At 37.2% G+C, this 20,324-nt stretch overlaps 1 protein-coding gene across 9 annotated transcripts in view; it reads right to left on the bottom strand.

Moving 5' to 3' along the window:
• Window positions 1-20,324, bottom strand: part of CPLANE1 (ciliogenesis and planar polarity effector complex subunit 1) — a 124,129-nt gene that overhangs the window by 24,218 nt on the left and 79,587 nt on the right. For all 9 annotated transcript variants that reach the window (XM_082453636.1, XM_082453638.1, XM_082453637.1 and 6 more), the window contains 4 exons: window positions 17,144-17,231; window positions 5,673-5,822; window positions 2,219-2,249; window positions 1,312-1,443 (listed from right to left, as the gene is read on the bottom strand). In XM_082453636.1, the coding sequence (XP_082309762.1) occupies window positions 1,312-1,443; window positions 2,219-2,249; window positions 5,673-5,822; window positions 17,144-17,231 (401 nt within the window). The remainder of the gene's footprint in view (window positions 1-1,311; window positions 1,444-2,218; window positions 2,250-5,672; window positions 5,823-17,143; window positions 17,232-20,324) is intronic.

Below are 20,324 nucleotides of genomic sequence, written 5' to 3'. Positions count from 1 at the left end.
GCAGAACACTCTAGGACATAAATCACAGCAAGATCCTTATTGACCCACCTCCTACGGTAATGAAAATAAAAACAAAAATAAATGGGACCTAATGAAGCTTAAAAGCTTTTGCACAACAAAGGATACCATAAACAAGACGAAAAGACAACCCTCAGAATGGGAGAAAATATTTGCAAACTAATTAACTGACAAAGGAGTAATCTCCAAAATATACAGCAGCTCATGCAGCTCAATATTAAAAAAACAACCCAATCCAAAGATGGGCGGAGAACCTAAATAGACATTTCTCCAAAGAAAATGTACAGATGGCAAACAAATACATGAAAAGATGCTCTCAACATCACTAATCATTAGAGAAATGCAAATCAAAACCACAGTGAGGTATCACCTCACACTGGTCAGAATGGCTATCATCAAAAAATCTAAAACAATAAATGCTGAAGAGGGTGTGGAGAAAAGGGAACCCTCCTGCACTGTTAGTGGGAATGTAAATTGATACAGCCACTATGGAGAACAGTATGGAGGTTCCTTAAAAAACTAAAAATAGAACTACCCTATGACCCAGCAGTCCCACTACTGGGCATATACCCTGAGAAAACCATAATTCAAAAAGAGTCATGGACCACAATGTTCATTGCAGCTCTATTTACAGTAGCCAGGACATGGAAGCAACCTAAGTGTCCATCGACAGATGAGTGGATAAAGAAGATGTGGCACATATATACAATGGAATATTACTCAGCCATAAAAAGGAACGAAACTGAGTTATTTGTAGTGAGGTGGATGGACCTAGAGTCTGTCATACAGAGTGAAGTAAGTCAGAAAAAGAAAAACGAATACCATACGCTAACGCATATATATGGAATCTAAGAAAGCGGTACTGATGAACCAAGTGGCAGGGCAGGAGTAAAGAAGCAGACGTAGAGAATGGACTTGAGGACACGGGGAGGGGGAAAGGTAAGCTGGGATGAAGTGAAAGAGTGGCATGGACATATATACACTACCAAATGTAAAATAGATAGCTAGTGGGAAGCTGCTGCATAGCACAGGGAGATCAGCTCGATGCTTTGTGACCACCTAGAGGGGTGGGATAGGGAGGGTGGGAGGGAAGCTCAAGAGGGAGGGGATATGGGGATATACGTATGCATATAGCTGATTCACTTTGTTGTACAGCAGAAACTAACACAACCTCGCAAAGCAATTATACGCCAATAAAGAGGTAAAAAAAAAACCATAAAATATGGTCAATTTTAAATATTCTTGAACCATAAACATTTTAAGCAGGTTAAAAATGAATTATTCAATGATTACCTGGAGATGCTCCTCGCCTGTTGTTCTGTTAAGCCAAGCTCTTCACTGGAAACTCCATCTTTTGTTATAAGGTCATTGATAATGTCTGCAATATCAGTCAGTTCACTCATCTGGAGTGGATCTACTGAAACACTTCATTCCCAAATGCAGTATGAGAGATATAAATCAATATCTACAACTTAATTACATTAAGCAAAAATGAACATGTAAAACTATGCTCTCCAAGAGTATAAATGAACACAAAAAAATGATAAACATATAACTAATTTCCTTCTATTGCTTTAATTCCAGTAATCCTCAGTGGAAAAGCCTAATCATCAATAATTGATAACTTCATATGCACTCTCAAAGGAGCAAACATAAGGCCTAGGGGACAACTGGGACAACTAGGACAACAACCTGTCCTGCCTATGGAAATTTAATACGTACGTAGTAAAAGAAAATGTAGCAAGTGTAAGCTACTGTATTCTAATGACCTATGCTGAACAGTAAGGGATACAATATAACAATCCTCAGTTTCTTAAAACAGGAGGCCCCACCCCGGGGCTGTGGACCACTACCCTGCTACCGGTCCGTGGCCTGTTAGGAACAGGGCCACGCAGCAAGAGGTGAGAGGTGGGTGAGCGAGAAGCTTCATCTGCCGCTTCCCACCGTTCGCATTACAATACCCATCCCCCAGCCCCGATGTCTGTGGAAAAACTGTCTTCCAAGAAACCGGTCCCTGGTGCCAAAACGGTTGGGGACTGCTATCTTAAAACACCCCATTCCCAATGGGAATTACATTCCTTTAATCCACAAAAAATATGTAGTGTAGAAGTTTACATACATATGAACAACAAAATTTCCAGAACACATAATTTATACCTAACTTTAAGTAAAACTGTGAATTAATTCTTAAGATATTTACCTCTCAAATAATTCATCACTGTTATTCACACCTTAAAAAAAAGAAATATTACTATTAATAAAAATTTCAGGTCAGTTTTTTCTATTTTTGATTATTAACCTGATCTAGAAATTATATATATAGAAACTGAAATATTTTTAAACCTCCATTTGGTAGTGAATATTGTCTACATTTTAAGATTATTACTTTTCTATCCAGAGTACTCTGAATAATACATTCTTTCTTTGCTTCATACACAGTTTAGAATACTGGAGTGAGATTTACTAAAAAAACAAAAAAACAAAAACTTCTGATGATCTAAAAGGAATACTTGTGGGAAAATATCTAATTTAACTACAAGAGCCTTTACTTGGAAGAATATGCCCCAAAGAGTAATTTTTAAACGTTGTCCAATATTAACAACACGTCTTTAAAGCAAAACACTTGGTCTACTCAATTTTCTGTATGTTTAACCCTCAAAGAGAATTGAGTTAATACAGGGAAAAATGTCCTGACATCTCTTGTCAAAAACACTTCCTTGTTAAGATTTTCTTATCCTAAGATAAACCCACCCTGCCTCTAAGACTTAGAACATCCACATTTTTTTTTTTTTTTTTGGTTTAAGGCCCATGTTCATCATGTCCTTTATTATATCATCCATGCTCACATGTTTTTAATATTAAAACAATTTTGCTTTCTTAAGCACATGTTGTTTTGTTTGTTAATCCTCAAATCAAGAATTTTACATTATCTTTGTTCTCAGAGTCTGGTCATTTGCGAGTTCTTCGATAATGGTGTACATATAGGCTAACGAGACATAAAAGATCTGACTAAGAAATGAAACGGATTCCTTTCATCAAAAGGCAGAGAAGTGTTATATTCAAATAACTACTTTTAAAAGCAGTTACATAGGAAGATTCTATCCTTACTTCATTTTCAAACCATTTTTGGAACTTGTTCTTTGGGACAGCCTTCACAATTTACTAAACACAATGGATCAGCTTCATTCCTTGGTAGTGACAATTCCTTTTTTTAAAAAATTCCAAACAGTGACACTGAGCCTGATCATCTACTTCACTTATCAGGAACACCTCTGAATAACTTATGGCTGTTAACAAAAATTAAATCCATTCTCAGTGACTAAATTATTTGGCACTTATATGAACACTCAGAAGAAATTGCTAAGAAATGAAAGTCAATTTCAAAAGAGTAAATTTGAGCTATTTGTGAGCACCAGAAGTAAAGGAATGACTGTACATCTTTCCAAGAAGCCAACCTTGGAGAAGAAAACACCCATTAGGGCATCTAAATTCTGCACTTCTAAAAAAATACTAATTAGGTTTCTTTTTTAATTTATAATTAAACATTGAATACTAGAGAAAAAACATTTCTATTTATCCATCTTTACCTGTGTTATGACATTTACTGACACTTCTCCTTGTTTTTCCCTCTTGCCTTATAGTTTAAGAAGCTATTACAATCCTGAATGAATCATTGCCTTAACCTGGTACTCTCAATTTCTCTTTTCCTAGTACTTTCTTTTCTTCTACCTTTAAACATAAGAGTTTATATTTATCCCCAACTCGAAATGATCTTTGACTTCATTTCATTTATCTCATTTCTATCTTCATTTTTCTCATTTCCTTTTACTGTCAGAATTCTTAAGTTGCCTATACTTAACAGCTTCTTGAGCCTGTCTTCGTCCCCAACCTGCCTTCTTCTACCCTTGATATTACACTGAAAGTCCTCAAGTCCTTAAAAAAAACTCAGTCTTCATTCTTGACTTTCTGGTGGCTTGTGAAACTGTTAGCCACTCACTTTTTCTTGAAAATCCCTTTACCAGAGTCTGCTCATCCATTTCCCTCACTGGAGGCGGGGGCTCCCCTTGCTCTCTAATGGGTGGCATTTCACAGGTTGGTCCTCAGCTTTTCTCCTTTTTCCATCTTTCTTGCAGAAAACTGATGCACTCTCTAAGTCTTAACTATATAATTAGGTAAAAGGCTCTTACATCTGTTTTTTAAGCCTAAAGCTCTCAGCAAGCTCTACTTCCTTATCAAAAACTAGATCCTAAATATGACATGGCCCTGCATCACCTTAAATGCTACATGTGGTCCAAAGGTGCTCTAGAGTTTGACGTTAAGACCTGGTGATATCCTTGCTCTTAGTCTGACAATGCTAACCAGCCATTCACGTTCTCCTTCCTTTCCAACCACTTAGTCAGTGAGTATCATCAGCTGCCTATTCAGAATGTCTCGTTTCTTCTCCTTTCCCACAACACTGCCCAGGCCCTCATCACGGCACAGGTCAGATTAATTTAACAGTTCACTAACTGACCTAGGCCTCCATCCTAGTCTTCCTCCTAACCTCCACTGCTCAGAATTTACCAATGATTCCCAAGTACAAAATGGAGTTTAGACTTCTCAGATACAGCTAGAACCCACTAAAGCCACTTTAACCTCATTTCTCAATTCTCCCCCCACCCATAAGAGGGAAGAGGAAAGATACTGGTAACCAAGAACCTATAGGAATCAAACAGATTCTCAGCTAATTGCTCTATATATAGTACTTAATCTTCACAACAACTCTATGAAGTAAAAATGATTATCCCCATGTGATGATGACAAATACAAACAGAATCTATAAAGAACTTAGAGAACAAAATTACAAAGTTTAAACCAGCTTCTTAATAGCTTTTGTTTAAATAACAGCAATGCCATTTAAAAACAGCATTTCTTAACTGATTATATTAAGTTAATAATGGTAATAAAACATACTGTAAACATTCAGTAGAATCATCATTATTGACCATAAATATCTGAGGGCAAAAAAAATATTTAAAGCCACTGTTAGTGGTCCAACTGTGATATTTAGTATGCCCTGCTATTTATATGACACAAAGTATTTGTTAGGACTAAGGAATAGCATTTTGAATTGCCAGCTCCAAATGAAATGGAATGAACAGTGGCACTGAACTTGTCTAAGGCTCAATATCCTCAACTGTAAAATGGGGATAATAATGGTAGATACGTCACAGGTCAGGCTTACACCAGGGTCAATGCATGTAAAACAACAATGTCTGGCACATGGCAGAGGCTCAGTAAATTACAGCTATTATTTTGTTTTCAAATTGAAACTTTCATAATTGACAGAGTTGGAATTTCTCAATTTTTATAAAAATCAAATATTATAGTGTTATAGTATAATATACCAGTATAATGGTATAATATTTCAGTTGCTATGTATTTAACATTAATAAGTTACACAGAGATATGACACATGATTGCAGTGTATCTTATGAAGCTGACAAGATGACGTAGCTCTTCATGTGAATGGCACAATTTTTAACATCCCTTCCCTGAAACTTATAAGTACTGCAAAATCTCTTCACGAATCCTTCACAACTATATTCTTAGTAAGTACTCTTCAGTAAGAGTATTGGAAAATAAGAGTAAATGAAAAAAGTTAAGAACGATACCAGGAGAAGTCAAATTCTGGTCACTGGAAAGGCTGACAGCTGAATCGGCAGAAGGAAACACACAGGTTTTCTGACTAGGATGAGTTTCCGTTACTGAAATCTGTTCGTTGTCCCTTTGATCTTCTTTATTCATATGAGTCAGGAAATGCACTAATCCATAGTACATATTACAATTAAAAGAAAACAGTAGAAAAAAATCACGTGGGAAAGACATAGCACTTAGCTAACACTTCCACATGGCAACAGACACATTAGAAGTTTACAACATATTATTCTGATAGCTTTCTATTTACCCCATAATAAAATAATTTAATACAATATTTAAAATTTAAACTCCCTCATGGTAAAAAAAAAAAAAAACAAAACTATTAAAGTTACTGTCAACTTCAGAAAACACATCAGATTGAGCTACAGTGGATAGGCCCATGCCCTGTTATAAAACAAAGAAGAAATGCTAAATTAAAAAAAAAAACAAAAGAGATTCATACACAACCAAGACCTGTAAATAAAGAAATCTTCTGGTGCCATAAAACCAAAAGGAATTCAAAGCTGGGCAATAAATGGACAATGATGCCGGCATAGTCCACAGAGGAACAGAAGACATGGTTTCTACAGACTGCAGTGAGGGGAACTGAGCTACCTTCCTATGGCTCAGAGTGCTGAAGGACAGTTCTGTCCATAAAATGCTGATAAGAAGGCTTCTCTGGTGGCGCAGTGGTTAAGAATCTGCCTGCCAACGCAGGGGACATGGGTTCGAGCCCTGGTCTGGGAAGATCCCACATGCCGTGGGGCAACTAAGCCCGTGCACCACAACTACTGAGCCTGTGCTCTAGAGTCTGTGAGCCACAACAACTGAAGCCCGTGCGCCTAGAGCCCATGCTCCGCAACAAGAGAAGCCACCGCAATGAGAAGCCCGCGCACCACAACGAAGAGAAGCCCCCGCTCTCCGCAACTAGAGAAAAACCCACACGCAGCAACGAAGACCCAATGCAGCCAAAAACAAATAAATTTTTTTTTTTAAATGTGGATAAGAAAAACTCTGCCCTAAAAGAGCAGCAAAGAAGTTTTCTATCTCCGTGGATAGTGGACGGGAGAAAAATAAAAGTCAACTCTGAGAAATAGAAACCCCTGTCTTGCTACAGGCAAATGTGGGATCTGCATTTATACTATCTATGTAGTACAGCAACTCCAAGCCAAAAAAATATATATAAAAACTTGTCCCCATTTTTTTCTACTTCAGTAACAGCAAGAAGTAAATATAAAACCACTCCAAAGAAAAACATATACAACCTAGCAGAACCCTGCCCCCGCAAAATAAGCTCATGATAAAAAATTAAAACTCACACAAAGAAACAAGCAACCCTGAGGACAGTATATAGGTTTGACAATTGAGAATATGCACACAAAAAATAAAATAATCTGAAAGGGTATAAAATATTACTAAAATAATTAAATTGATGAAAGAAGGTATAGAAACCACACTAAAAGAACAGGACAGAGTACATCCAAAGAACAGATAGATTTGAAAAAGAAACAAAACTTCTAGACATTAAGAATGTAGTCACCAAAATTAAAATCCTACAGCAAAGAAGACAGAGCAGAAGAGAGAATTCGTAAACTAAGAGAGAGAGATCTGAGGAAACATCCTGAGCACATCATTGAGAGATAAAAAGGTGGAAATTAAGAAGTGATTAAAAGACAAGAAATAGACTGAGAAGTTCCAACATACCTGTAACAAGTGTTTTAGAAAACAGAACAGAAAGAATGGGGAGGAAGCAATACTCCAAAAGAAACCAGATGAAAAATTCCCAGTGTTAAATCTGCAAATTAAAGAATCATTCCTCCCAGGCTGGTCCCCTGTCCTCCAAAGCCCCCTCCAGGAGGCGTGGGTCCGCGGGGCATAGGAGAGAGACCGAGGAGATCAGGAGAGGCAGGTGGGAGAGGCCCTCCGGGACCAGAGGAGCAGGAGGAGCAGGAGAGGAGGAGGGCATTTCCCCACCCACTTGAGGCCAGGAAACCTGCTGGGCTCCCAGGTGAGGTCCCCCACCCTCTGAGAGCAGGGGTGGGGGCACATCTGGCCCCCTTCTGTTCCTGGACCCTAAGCCCCACCCCCCACAGCCCCCAGGGCCTTTTCCAACCCTGTGGGTCCTGAGCATAAGCCCTGCCCAACACCCAAACCTCACCCTTGCTTAGGACCCGCCCTCCACAGCCAAGGCCTTTTCCCTGTTTTTTTTTTCCTTTTCTTTTCTTTTTCCCTCTTTTCCCTCCTTCTCTTTTTTACTATTGTGGTACTGTTGTACCTTCTGGTTGTTGATTCATCTATATTTTTCTTTTTATATTCTTTCTAACATATCTGTTACTTTCCTAGTCTAATTTTATTTTTTACTTTGTTATTGTTCTCTCTTTTTTTTCTTTTTGCCACCCCATGCGGCTTGTGGGATCTTGGTTCACGAGCGGGAGGTCAGGCTGAAGCTCCTGCAGTGGGAGCTCCATGTCAGAACCACTGGACTAACAGAGAACCTCAGACTCCAGGGAATATTCATTGGAGTGAGGTCTCATGGAGGTCCTCATCTCAGCACCAACACCCAGCTCTACCCAACAGCCTATAAACTCCAGTGTTGGAAGCCTCAGGCCAAACAACCAGTAAGACAGGAACACAATCCCACTTATAAAAAAAAAAATGAGATGGCAAAAAAATATGTCACAGATGAAGGAGCAAGGTAAAAACCTACAAGACCAAATAAATGAAGAGGAAAAAGGCAATCTACCTGTAAAAGAATTCAGAGTAATGATAGTAAAGATGATCCAGAATCTGGAAATAGAATGGAGGCACAGATTGAGAAAATACAAGAAATGTTTAACAGAGATCTAGAAGATCTAAAGAACAAACAAACAGAGATGAACAACATAATAACTGAAATGAAAAACACATTAGAAGGAATCAATAAAAGAATAACTGAGGCAGAAGAACGAATAAGTGAGCTAGAAGACAAAATGGCAGAAATAACTGCCAAGGAGCAGAATAAAGAAAAAAAAAGAAAAGCATTGAAGACACCCTCAGAGACCTCTGGGACAACACTAAACGCACCAACATTCTAATTACAGGGGTCCCAGAAGAAGAAGAGAAAAAGAAAGGGTCTGAGAAAACATCTGAAGAGATTATAGTCAAAAACTTCCCTAACATGGGAAAGGAAATAGTCACCCAAGTCCAGGAAGCCCAGAGAGTCCCATACAGGATTAACCCTAGGAAAAACACAACAAGACACACATTACTCAAACTAACAAAAATTAAATTCAAAGAAAATATACTAAAAGCAGCAAGGGAAAAACAAAAAATAACATATAAAGGAATACCCATAAAGTTATCAGCTGATTTTTCAGCAGAAACTCTGCAGGCCAGAAGGGAGTGGCAGGATATACTTAACGTGATGAAAGACAAAAACCTGCAACCAAGATTACTCTACACATTAAGGATCTCATTCAGATTCGAGGGAGAAATCAAAAGCTTTTCAGACAAGCAAAAGCTAAGAGAATTCAGCACCACAAAACCAGCTTTACAACAAATGCTAAAGAAACTTCTCTAGGTGGGAAACACAAGAGAAGAAAAAGACCCACAAAAACAAACCCAAAACAATTAAGAAAATGGTAACAGGAAGATACATATGGATAATAACCTTGAATGTAAATGGATTAAATGCACCAACCAAAAGACAGGAACGGGCTGAATGGATACAAAAACAAAACCTATATATATGCTGTCTACAAGAGACCCACTTCAGACCTAGGGACACCTATGGACTGAGGTGAAGGGATGGAAAAAGATATTCCATACAAATGGAAATCAAAAGAAAGCTAGAGTAGCAATACTCGTATCCAAGAAAATAGACTTTAAAATAAAGACTATTACAAGAGACAAAGAAGGACACTACATAATGATCAAAGGATCAATCCAAGAAGATATAACAATTATAAATGTTTACACACCCAAAATAGGAGCACCTCACTACATAAGGCAAATGCTAACAACCATGAAAGGAAAAATTGACAGTAACACAGTAATAGAAGGGGACTTGAACACACCACTTAAACCAATGGACAGATCATTCAAAAAAAATAAATAAGGAAACACAAGCTTTAAGTGACACTAAAGACCAGATAGATTTAATTGATATTTATAGAACATTCCACCCAAAAGTGGCAGAATACACTTTCTACTCAAGTGCACATGGAACATTCTCCAAGACAGATCACACCTTGGGCCACAAATCAAGCCTTGGTAAATTTAAGAAAATTGAAATCATATCAAGCATCTTTTCTGACCACAACGCTATGATATTGGAAATCAACTACAGGAAAAAAAACTGTAAAAAACACAAATATACGGAGGCTAAAGAGCACGCTACTAAACAACCAAGAGATCACTGAAGAAATCAACGAAGAAATAAAAAAATACAAAGAAACAAATGACAATGAAAACACGACGACCCAAAAACCAATGGGAGGCAGCAAAAGCAGTTCTAAGAGGGAAGTTTATAGCAATTCAATCTCACCTCAAGAAACAAGAAAAATCTCAAATGAACAATCTAACCCTACACTTAAAACAACTAGAGAAAGAAGAACAAAGAAAACCCAAAGTCAGTAGAAGGAAAGAAATCATAAAAATCAGAGCAGAGATAAATGAAATAGAAACAAAGAAAACAATAGCAAAGATCAATAAAACTAAAAGCTGCTTCTTTGAGAAGATAAACAAAATTGATAAACCCTTAGCCAGACTCATCAAGAAAAAAATGGAGAGGACGCAAATCAATAAAATTAGAAATGAAAAAGGAGAAATCACAACAGACACCTCAGAAATACGAAGGAATATAAGAGACTACCACAAACAACTGTATGTCAATGAAATGGACAACCACAAAGAAATGGACAAATTCTTGGAAAGCTACAATTTTCCAAGGCTGAACCAGGAAGAATTAGAAAATATAAACAGACCTATCATAAGTAATGAAATTGAAACCGTAATTAAAAGTCTTCCAACAAACAAAAGTCCAGGACCAGACGGCTTCACAGGCGAATTCTATCAAACATTTACAGAAGAGTTAACACCCATCCTTCTCAAACTCTTGCAAAAAATTGCAGAGGAAGGAACACTCCCAAACTCATTCTACGAAGCCACCATCACCCTGATACCAAAATCAGAAAAAGATATCACAAAATAAGAAAATTATAGACCAATATCACTGATGGACATAGACACAAAAATCCTGAGCAAAACACTAGCAAACAGAATCCAACAGCACATTAAAAGGATCATACACCATGATCAAGTGGGATCTATCCCAGGGATGCTAGGATTCTGCAATATATGCAAATCAATCAATGTGATAACACCACATTAACAAATTAAGGAATAAAAACCATAAGATCAATTCAATAGATGCAGAAAAAGCTTTTGACAAAATTCAACACCCATTTATGATAAAAACTCTCCAGAAAGTGGGCACTGGGGGAACCTACCTCAACATAATAAAGGCCATTTATGACAAACCCACAGCAAACATCATACTCAATGGTGAAAAACTGAAAGCATTTCCACTAAGATCAGGAACAAGACAAGGATTTCTGCTCTCACCACTTCTATTCAACATAGTTTTGGAAGTCCTAGCTACGGCAATCAGAGAAGAAAAAGAAATAAAGGGAATACAAATTGGAAAAGAAGAAGTAAAACTGTCATTGTTTGCGGAGGACATGATACTACACATAGAAAATCCTAGAGATGCCACCAGAAAACTACTAGAACTAATCAATGAATTTGGTAAGGTTGCAGGATACAACATTAATGCACAGAAATCTCTGGCATTCCTGTACACCAACAACAAAAAATCAGAAAGAGAAATTAAGGAAACAATCCCATTTACCATCGCAACAAAAATAATGAAATATCTAGGAATAAACCTGCCTAAGGAGGCGAAAGACTTGTACTCAGAAAACTATAAAACACTGATGAAAGAAATCAAAGACGAAATAAATAGATGGAGGGATATACCATGTTCTTGGATTGGAAGAATCAATATTGTGAAAATGACTATACTACCTAAAGCGATCTACAGAGTCAATGCAATCCCTATAGAACTACCAATGACATTCTTCACAGAATTAGAACAAAAAATTTTACAATTCGTATGGAAACACAAAAGACCCCAAATAGCCAAAGCAATCTTGAGAAAGAAAAATGGAGTTAGAGGAATCAGGCTCCTGACTTCAAACTATACCACAAAGCTACAGTAATCAAGACAGTATTGTACTGGCACAAAAACAGAAATATAGATCAATGCTACAGGATAGAATGCCCAGAGATAAACCCATGCACATATAGTCACCTAATTTACGACAAGGGAGGCAAGAACATACAATGGAGAAAGGACAGCCTCTTCAATAAGTGGTGCTGGGAAAACTGGACAGCTACATGTCAAAGATGGAAATTAGAACACTCCTTAACACCATAAACAAAAATAAACTCCAAATGGATTAAAGACCTAAACGTAAGACCAGACACTATAAAACTCTTAGAGGAAAACATAAGAAGAACACTCTTTGACATAAACCACAGCATGATCTTTTTTGACCCACCTCCTAGAGTAACAGAAATAAAAACAAACAAAAAAACCCCAAATGGGACCTAATTAAGCTTAAAAGCTTTTGCACAGCAAAGGAAACCATAAACAAGACAAAAAAACAACCCTCAGAATGGGAGACAATATTTGCAAATGAAACAACAGACAAAGGATTAATCTCCAAAATATACAAACAGCTCATGGAGATCAATACCAAAAAAACAAACAACCCAATCCAAAAATGGGCAGAAGACCTAAACAGACATTTCACCAAGAAAGACATAGAGATGGCCAAGAGGCACATGGAAAGATTCTCAACATCACTAATTATTAGAGAAATGCAAATCAAAACTACAATGAGGTATCACCTCATGCCTGTCAGAATGGCTATTATCAAAAAGTCTAGAAACAATAAATGCTGGAAAGGGTGTGGTGAAAAGGGAACCCTCCTGCACTGTTAGTGGGAATGTAAATTGATACAACCACTATGGAAAACAGTATGCAGGTTCCTTAAAAAACTAAAAATAGAACTACCATATGACCCAGCAATCTCACTACTGGGCATATACCTTGAAAATACCATAATTAAAAAACAGACATGTACCACAATGTTCACTGCAGCACTATTCACAATAGCTAGGACATGGAACCAACCTAAATGTCCATCCACAGATGAATGGATAAAGAAGATGTGGCACATATATAAAATGGAACATTACTCAGCCATAAAAAGAAACAAAATTGAGTTATTTGTAGTAAGGTGGATGGATGGACCTAGAGTCTGTCATACAGAGTGAAGTACGTCAGAAAGAGAAAAACAAATACCGTATTCTAACGCATATATATGGAATCTAAAAATTTAAAAAATGGTACTGATGAACCTAGTTTCAGGGCAGGGATAAAGATGTAGACATAGAGAATGGACTTGAGGACACTGGGTGGAGGGGGGAGTTGGGCAAAGTGAGAGTAGCATTGACATATATACACTACCGAATGTAAAACAGTTAGCTAGTGGGAAGCAGCAGCATAGCACAGGGAGATCAGCTCGGTGCTTTGCGATGACCTAGAGGGGTGGGATAGGGAGGATGGGAGGGAGGCTCAAGACGGAGGGGATATGGGGACATATGTATGCATATGGCTAATTCGCTTTGGTGTACAACAGAAACTAACAGAGCAATTGTGAAGCAATTATACTCCAATAAAGATCTATTAAAAAGATAAAAGAATCATTCCTACTCCCATATAGTATAAATAAAAAGAAATATACACCTAGACAAAATGTATCAAAAATGCAAAACAAACCAAACATAAAGAGGAAAACTTTAAAAGGAATCAAGAGATAAAAAAACAGCAATTAGACAGACAGCACATAGGTATTATAAACTCAGCAATTAGAGATGTCAGTGGAAAATGGAATAATATCTTTAAAATGCTGAGGGAAAATAAGCATCAACCTAGGATTCTGTACTTGGCTATAAGCCATCACTCACAAATTGTAGTAAAATTAAAACTATTTTCAAAGACTGGGAGAATTTGCTACTAACAGACTCTAGCTCAAAGAACTAATAAAGGAAGGAAGAAGAGAACAATCCTCAAAGAAGTGGATGCAAGAAGCAATAATGGCACAGAATAGAAAATGCCAGAGTGCATCTCAGGCAATAAGGACAAGTATTATTTGATGAAACTTGTGTTTTGGTTTCATATATTTATTGTTTACATATGTACACTACTCAATTTACAACTTTTTTTTAAAAAAGAAGCAACTGAGGGGAAACTGGCAAACATGCTTATAAATTCAAATTAGTATTTACTTAAAAAAATACAAGACAGTGCAGTGGTTAAGAATCCGCCTGCCAATGCAGGGGACACGGGTTCGAGCCCTGGTCCAGGAAGATCCCACATGCCACAGAGCAACTAAGCCCGTGCACCACAACTACTGAGCCCGCGCTCTAGAGCCCACGAGCCACAACTACTGAGCCCGCGAGCCACAACTACTAAAGCCTGAGCGCCTAGAGCCCATGCTCTGCAACAAGAGAAGCCACCACAATGAGAAGCCCGCACACGGCAACAAAGAGTAGCCCCCGCTCGCCACAACTAGAGAAAGCCCGTGCGCAGCAACAAAGACCCAACCTAGCCAAAAATAAATAAATTAAAAACAAAAAAAAGTTTAACAACAAAAACAATACAAGACAAAGGAGACTAAGTGGGTGGGTTAAAAACAAGGTAGAACAAAAATACTAGAAAACATTATCAGAGAAAATGTGAAAAGGCATATGAGTATTAAAAGTCTAAAGTCCTTATATTGTTTGGGAGGTAAATATATTCATCTCAACACTCCTCTGAATGTTGAAAATTGAAGAATAATCACTAAGAGATTAAAAATAGAATGTAAAATTTCTAAACAAATAGAGAGGGAAAGAGAGAATACAGAAAACTCAATACAAGAGAAGGAAAGAAAGGACAGAAGGTAAAGAAAAAATAAGGAGTAAATAGGAAGCACAAAATAAGATAATAGAAATAAGCACAAATATATCAGTAATCACAGTAAATGGAAACTGATTATACTTGATGATTAAAACACAAACTATGTAATTATTTAAAAGAATGAAATCTAGCTATATGCTGGACACAGCTACAACATAATCACTCAGCTTGAAAGTAAAGGGATGTCTAATGTACAGGAAATACAGGGAACAGAGGAACATGTTAAATGACACCACAGAGATTCAATTAGCAAATTATAGACTCCAAACAACGAGGTTTCTTCAACAAATAAACTAGAAGGGAAAAAGAGAGATAAAGGGGTAACACAGAAGTTAAAGGAAACTTTTAAGCCGTCAACCAACTGCCATGTATAGACCTTATCTGGACTCCAACTAGACCAAATAAACTATTTTTTAAAATGAGGCAACTGGCAATAGTTGAACACTAATTAGATACATGACAGTATCAAGACTTTTTAAAAAAGAAATGACAATATTATTATTTTTTAAAAGGAGACCTTATCTTTTAGAGATACACATAAAATATTTATGGATAAAATAATGTGCTGTCTGGAATTTGCTTTAAAATAATTCAGGAAAAGGTAGGAAGAGTGGGTGGGATACATAAAACAGGATTGGCCATGAGTTCGTAATTGTTAAAGGTGATTGTTGGGTACATGAAGGTCAATTATACTATTCTGTCTGCTATTGAAATATGCTTGAAATTTTCCATTAAAATTTTTTAAAAATAAAAAGTACTAAAAAAGATATACCAGGCAAAAGAAAGCAGGAATGGACATATTAATATTAGACAAAATTGACTTTTGAGTCTAAAAAGCATTACTGGGAATAAAGAGAGTCATTAATGATAAAAGGGACAAAATTCAACAAAAATAATCATCATGAACTATATTCATTTTATAGCACAGCCTCAACTACATAAAGAAACATTTAACAGAATTATGAAGAGAAATGAGTAATTCCACAATCATTGTGGGTAATTTTTAATGCACCCTTCTGAACAGTATAATTTAGAAGTCTGACTATTATATATGTGTGTATGACTACATATATGAATTTATTTATTTATTTATTTGTTTGTTTGGCTGTGCCGGGTCTTAGTTGCAGCATGTGGGATCTTTGTTGCCACGTGCGGGATCTTTGTTGAGGCATGCAGGATCTTTAGTTGCAACATGTAGGATCTTTAGTTGCAGTATGTGCGCTCTTAGTTGCAGCATGCGGGATCTAGTTCCCTGACCAGGGATTGAACCCGGGCCCCCTGCATTGGGAGCGCAGAGTCTTAACAACTGGACCATCAGGGAAGTCCCCACATATGAAATTTTATGTAGGATTTTATGTAGGAGATGTGTGTGTGTATATATATAAACCAACATAAAACGCTTATTCTTTTCAAATAAACAGAATATTTACAAAAACTGACTATATATACTGAGGGAAATTTTAACAAATATCTAAGAACGACATTATTATACACTCATCTAATCACAATACAATGAAAATGGAAATAAATTACAAAAATATAGCCCAAGCCCCATAATATTTGGAAGCTGAAAACTCCTTTTATAAGCTAAAGAAGAAATCTTAATATAAACTGCTAACTATTTCAATCTGAACACCACCAAAAGACATAACATATCAATACTCTTATCTGGGTCCTTTCAGAAACATGTTCAGCCTCAAATGCATTTATTAGAAAAAATAAAAAAAGAAAGAATGAAGTTAGGAAAAATCCAACAAGGTAAGGCCCCAAAAGCAGAAAGAATAATAAAGCTAAGAGTAGAAATTTATGAAAAAGAAAATTAAGAAACAATAGACTCAATGAACTAAAACCTGTTTTTTGGCAAAATGCATTAAACGGCTGACAAGACTCAATGAGAGAATGTAGATATAAACAACTATAGTTACAGTAGAAATTTATTTAAATAACTACCCTAATTCCATTCATTCAACAAGAAATGAAAAAACTTAATACTTCACCATTGCCACGTCATTTAACCTGAACCTCAAATTCTAGCTCAGCTGATGACCATAGACAAACAAGCAGCTCAGCACAAAGCTCTGTGTGACCCTCAGCAGTGTGTGGCCCCTCATGTGGAGTGACAGAAACTAAGATCCAGCCCACAGTGTCCACCTCTGGTACAAACGCCAGGGGAGGGTACAGTGTCGGGCTTCTCGGAAAAAAGCTGGCCTGAGGTGGGAGCCAATCACATCATCACAACAATCATCCTCATCTAAAAATGAGGGGACAGATGGCTCCAGCTCCCAGAAGAAAACTATTCCCAGTTCTGGCACACCAAAAAGAAATACTTATTCTTTCAAAGAAAGGCTTCAGTCCCACCCCCGACCCCTCACAAACCTTCTTCAGGAATGTGAATGGTTTCTGAAGGCAATGTTTTCTCAGATTCGGGGCCAGAAGACAGCTCAGTGTGATCTACAGGTTCAACCTGTAGAAAAACATACACAACAAAATAACTGTTACAAATGTTATGGTTTGATAATTTCAAAGCATCATAAACAATTTTATGTAGGTTTTACACATTTGTATTAATGCAACAAATGAAAGAATAGGATTAAATCCAATATGAGCTAAATGGTGAGAACTGATGAAGAGGAGTAAATTTTTACTTATTTTGTATCTTAACCGATTTAACCTTTTAAGAGGTTCAGGAAAATTGCATCATAAATTTTAGAATGGGGAGGAATGATAACTACCATCTAGACAAAACTTTTCTTTTTTTTACATAGTTCACCTTTATTTTATTTATTTATTTTTTATTGAAGTATAGTTGACTTACAATGTTATATTAGTTTCAGGTGCATAACATAGTAATTCAATATTTTTATACACTACACACCATACAAAGTTATACAATATTATTGACTATTTTCCCTGTGCTGTACATTACATCACCATGACTTATTTTTTTTTAAATAAATGGTAGTTTGTTCCTCTTAATCCCCTTTACCTATTCCGCCCATCTCCCATCCACCTCCCCTCTGGCAACCACTGGTTTGTTCTCTGCATCTATGAGTCTGTTTCTGTTTTATATGTTTATTTGTTTTGTGTTTTAGACAGTCTCTTCAACAAATGATGTTGGGAAAACTGGACAGCTACATTTAAAAGAATGAAACCATTTTCATAGACCATTTTCTTACACCATATACAAAAATAAACTCAAACTGGATTAAAGACTTAAATGTAAGACCTGAAACCATAAAACTCCTAGAAGAAAACAGGCAGTACGCTCTTTGACATTGGTCTTAGCGATATATTTTTGGATCTGTCTCCCCAGGCAAGTGCAAGAAAGCAAAAATAAACAGAGACTACATCAAACTAAAAAGCTTTTGCACAGCGAAGGAAACCAACAACAAAACGGAAAGGCAACCTACAGACTGGGAGAAAATATTTGCAAATACTATCTCCAATAAGGGATTAATATCTAAAATATTTAAAGAACTCATACAACTCAATATCAAAAAAACAAACAATCCAATTTAAAAATGGGCAGAGGACATGAACAGACATTTTTCCAAAGACAACATACAGATGGCCAACAGGCACATGAAAAGATGCTCAACATCACAAATCATCAAGGAAATGCAAATCAAAACCGCAATGAGATACCACCTCATGTCAGACAGAATGGCTATTATCAAAGAGACAAGTATTGACAAGGCTGTGGAGAAAAGGGAACCCTTGTGCACTGCTGGTGGGAATGTAAATTAGTGCAGCCACTATGGAAAACAGTATGGAGGTTCTTCAAAAAAAATTAAAATAGATCTACCATACAATCCAGCAATTCCACTTTTGGGTATTTATCTGAAGAAAACAAAACCTTTCATTTTAAAGATGAGGGAATAAGGCCCAGAGAAATTCAGCGACTTGCAAATCCAGAACATGGGTTTGAACCCATATCTTTAAGGCACGTAGTCGGTGTGTCCACGGTGTCCCTCAGCCTCTTCCAGACCTACAAGCTGTTTTCTTAAACTAAAATGGGCAAGTCAAAATCTTTGTATTTATGTGTGCATTATAATAGGGTGAGAACATTTTAAGCCAATATGCCAAACCTTTCATTTAAATCAATTCTATTTCCTTCAAAGTAGTCACCTCGGAAGAATAGAGTTTGATCAACCATTTTTAGAAGTCTTCTTTTGAAACTGTCTCCCAAGCTTGTGCTACAATTACTAATAACTGTTCCATTAGTAAGTCTTTATTATATGAACATGATTTTATTTCTGTCAGAATCTAAAAATGAGAGCACAAAGACAGCCATTAAATAAAGTTATCAATTGCCTGCCATGCACCAAGCAAAAGACATAATTCCTACCTGCCAGTTTGGAAAGGCTTGGGCTGAGAGGGGACCTGTCTCAGAATTTGCGGGAACTTTCAAAAAATACAAGTGTGTGACCTACGCCCTCCTCCTTGCAAAGTCACTCCCCTTCCTCTCTCTCCGCCCCACCCCTTTCAAAAGGGCTGGCATGTTTATTTTGAAAAAGCATCCCAAGTGATCTTGACATGCACAGCTGTCCTTTTATCTAATGACCCAGATCTGTGGAAATTCTTCTTGAAATTCCTCCTCTGGCTTGCTTTCTCCTGAGCCTCTTCCCTCCCTCAGATTGTTCCTTCTTAAGAGCTTTGTTGTTGAATCCCCATCCTTAAAAGTTAGTGCACCCACAGAATTCTGATCTTAACCCACTTTTTCCTTACTCAATATGCTCTCTCTGGGTGAGTGCCCTCACTATTATAATTTGAACTTTCTCCTAACTGATGACTCTAAAATCTGTACCATCACCCCGGATCTAGCTCCTGAGCTCCAGAAGTATCAATAGATATCCAAATGCCTACTAATCTCACAGCACCTCAAATTTCACATGGCCCTCGCTGAAATCTCTGTCTTACTCCTCCCAAAAGGCATACATTTCCTCTACCCTAGTTTAGAAAATGACTCCAACATTCACCCAGGCTGGAAATCTGGACTCTACTGTGAATCTCTGCATTATTCACCTTCCCACAGCCACTCAACCTCTGAATCCTGCTACATCCTCCCTCCATCCCCAGGGCCAAAGTTCAGGTTATTATTATTTCTTGGCTTGGTACTATACACCAGATCCCAAACACCAATCAACAGACCTGATACAGAGCTAACTGATTAAGAATCATTTATGAAACTTGTTAATAATACAGATTCCTGGGCTCTAACCCAGACCTACCTAAAATCAGAATTTCATAGGTATGGGGCCCATGAGTTTGCACTTCTGACAAGTTCCCAAGTTGATTCTAACAAACAGCTAGCCTAGAACTACTGTGACCCAACCAATCTCCCTGTTCCTAGTCTTTACCTCTCCATTCTATTCACCACATGGCTGCCAGAGTGTCTGATCATATCATTTCAGTGCTTAAAATTCCTCAGTGGTTCCGTATTGCCTACTTATAGAGTAAAATCCTACTCTCTTGGCACGGCAAACAACACTTTCCATCCTTCCCTATCTGCCCTACCTACCTCTCCTGCCAGGCATCTTAAAGCCCAGTCCCATCA

The sequence above is a fragment of the Balaenoptera physalus genome (genome assembly GCF_965194825.1).
Source record: "Balaenoptera physalus genome assembly, chromosome: 3".
Taxonomy (NCBI): Eukaryota; Metazoa; Chordata; class Mammalia; order Artiodactyla; family Balaenopteridae; genus Balaenoptera; species Balaenoptera physalus.
Note: the sequence above shows the minus strand (reverse complement) of the source record. Positions and strands in the feature narration are given on the sequence as shown.